Source organism: Amphimedon queenslandica, unplaced genomic scaffold (genome assembly GCF_000090795.2).
Source record: "Amphimedon queenslandica unplaced genomic scaffold, v1.1 AMPQUscaffold_13320, whole genome shotgun sequence".
In the NCBI taxonomy this organism is placed as follows: Eukaryota; Metazoa; Porifera; class Demospongiae; order Haplosclerida; family Niphatidae; genus Amphimedon; species Amphimedon queenslandica.
Window position 1 is genome coordinate 14,669 of NW_003546444.1, and position 2,407 is coordinate 17,075.

The window sequence follows — 2,407 nt, forward strand, 5'->3', positions numbered from 1 at the left end:
AGAAAACATAGGAAGTGTTGAAGGACTAGCTACAACTTGTGTAGTAGCCTTGAGACAGAGAGAACAGGAAAAAAACACACACACAAAAACACAAATATATGAATTAAACATTTAAACAAGAACCACATGGACACTTAAAGTGAAAGGAACATGAGTTTTGTAAGTTAAAATGTAGAATGAAGTGATCCCAAAAGAAGTCAGTAATTTGGTCTTTTATATGATTCGAGGAAGCAGAGAGGTCAATGAATGGTAAACTATTCCATATACGGACGATCCTATTAAAGTAGAAATGGTGACTCTTGGAAGTGCGGTTGTATTTATGCTGGAGTTTGTTTTGAGCTGAGGATCTAGTAGAGGATTTAATAAAAGAGACATAATCCAGGACTGACATATTATCAGAGGGGTGTTTGATAGAGTTAACAAAGTACATGACATCATTTAGCTCCAGCCAATACATGAGAGGAAGCAACTTAAGTTAGATCAACCTGTCTTTGTAGCTTGAAGAGTAGTTGCCTAAAATATGTTTAGTGGCATGGCATTAAACTCTCTCTAGGGCAATGATATCCTTTTTCAGATTTGGACGCCAAACCTGAGAACAATATAGCATTTTGGACCGCACTAGAGAAATGTACAGTCTCCTCTTAACTTCAATGCTATCTGTGGAGAAAGATCTCTTAATTAAATAAAGAGTTTTGTACGCTTTAGAGCATATATGACTATAATGGTCAGACCAAGATAGGTCACCTCTAACTATCACCCCAAGATCTTTGTGAGATTCTGGCACAGATACTTCAGAACCATCAATGGAGTAGAGTGGACGACTTGAACTAGAGAGTGAGAACCGAATTGTCACACATTTCTTAGAGTTCAGAAAAAGTGAGTTCCTTTTAGACCATTCAACCAAAGAGTCAATATCTTCCTGCAAACAGTGAGATAAGTGGGAGGTATTTTGAAGTTTTGAATTGTCAGCAAATAAAAACAAGTGAGAGGAATCAATAACCTCTGGAATATCATTGACAAAGATGAGAAAAAGTAGGGGCCCCAGAATGCTTCCTTGAGGGATTCCTGACTTGACTGGTAGCATTTGTGAAGAGCATCCTTCAATATCTACAAAATGCATTCTCTGAGATAAGTAGTTCCTAAACCAGCACCATAGAGGACCAGTGATGCCCAGTGACCATAGTTTATACAGTAGAAGGGAGTGTGGGACAGAGTCGAATGCCTTCCTAAAATCAAAGTAAACCTGATCAGTCAATTTACCACTCTCACAATTTTTCATTATGTTGTTGAAGGATATGAGGAGCTGAGATACAGCTGAACGGTTTTTGAGAAAGCCAAATTGGTGCTGGCAGAGCAGACCCTTCAGGAAAGGAATTATCTTGGCATAGATGATTGATTCCAAAACTTTGGATAGAATACAGAGGAGAGATATTGGACGGTAGTTTTCTACACATTGGTTATCTCCTGCTTTGAAGACAGGTGTTATCTTATGCACTTTCCATTCAGATGGTACACACCCGTACATAAGGGATTCACGAAATAGTGTGGTAGAGATCTTAACAATGGAGCTGGCACATAATTTAAGAAGATGAGGGTTAATTTGATCACAACCAAATGCTTTGTCAGGTTTTAGAGATGACAAGGCCAAGTACACATCTTCTGAGGAAATATCAATTGAAGAGAGTTGAGCAGAGGGAGTAGGTAGTTGACTGATAGGAGGTAAAACAAATGTGGAAGTAGTGAAAACAGTCCATTGATTGGATGTAGCTAGTCAACTACTGAAGACCCTTTGAGACTTCCCTTGGAATCCTTTGAACCAAATACATACCAGGGTATATCCCTGTTTTACTAGAAAAAAACATGAGTTAACAATGTGAATTCTACTAGGATCAAAAATCAACTGATTTTTTTCTCGATATCCAACCACAGTTTAACTACCTCTTGTATGTCCTCTATCAAACTAAAAAATTAAATAAAATTGCATCACTAGATCTAGTTTGGATTTTTACAAATTTTTGAAGCTGAACTGATTGCTTGGTCTTGTTGCATGCAGCAGCCTTTGAGTATCAGGGATGACAAAAATGAGTGTGATCATAATGCAGTAGATGATCTGGAATGTGTGAATTCAGCTTGGAATGAGTTAGTATACTGTTTAATGTAACAACTGAATAAACTAAGGTAGATACAACTCTATAGACGTGCATGATTAATATAAAAAATTATGGTACTATATGTACGGAAAGTTTAGTCCAGCTAAATCTAAATCGCTCTGTTATACAAGTTATTTTAACCCATGATAATTCCTAGTCAGGTGGGCCTGACCATAGATAATAGAGTAAATGAAAGGTAGCCATGATATAATCATGGCTACCTTTTTTTCACTTACTCTAATATCTATGGCCTGACT

General features: G+C 37.2%; 1 protein-coding gene across 1 annotated transcript in view; it reads right to left on the bottom strand.

Moving 5' to 3' along the window:
- LOC100633263 (uncharacterized) overlaps window positions 1–2,354 on the bottom strand; it is a 5,272-nt gene extending 2,918 nt beyond the window's left edge. The window contains exons 1-2 of the mRNA XM_019998417.1: window positions 2,323–2,354; window positions 752–1,709 (exon numbers count right to left, since the gene is read on the bottom strand). Of these exons, the coding sequence (XP_019853976.1) occupies window positions 752–1,709; window positions 2,323–2,354 (990 nt within the window). The remainder of the gene's footprint in view (window positions 1–751; window positions 1,710–2,322) is intronic.
- Between the last annotated feature and the right edge of the window lie 53 nt (window positions 2,355–2,407).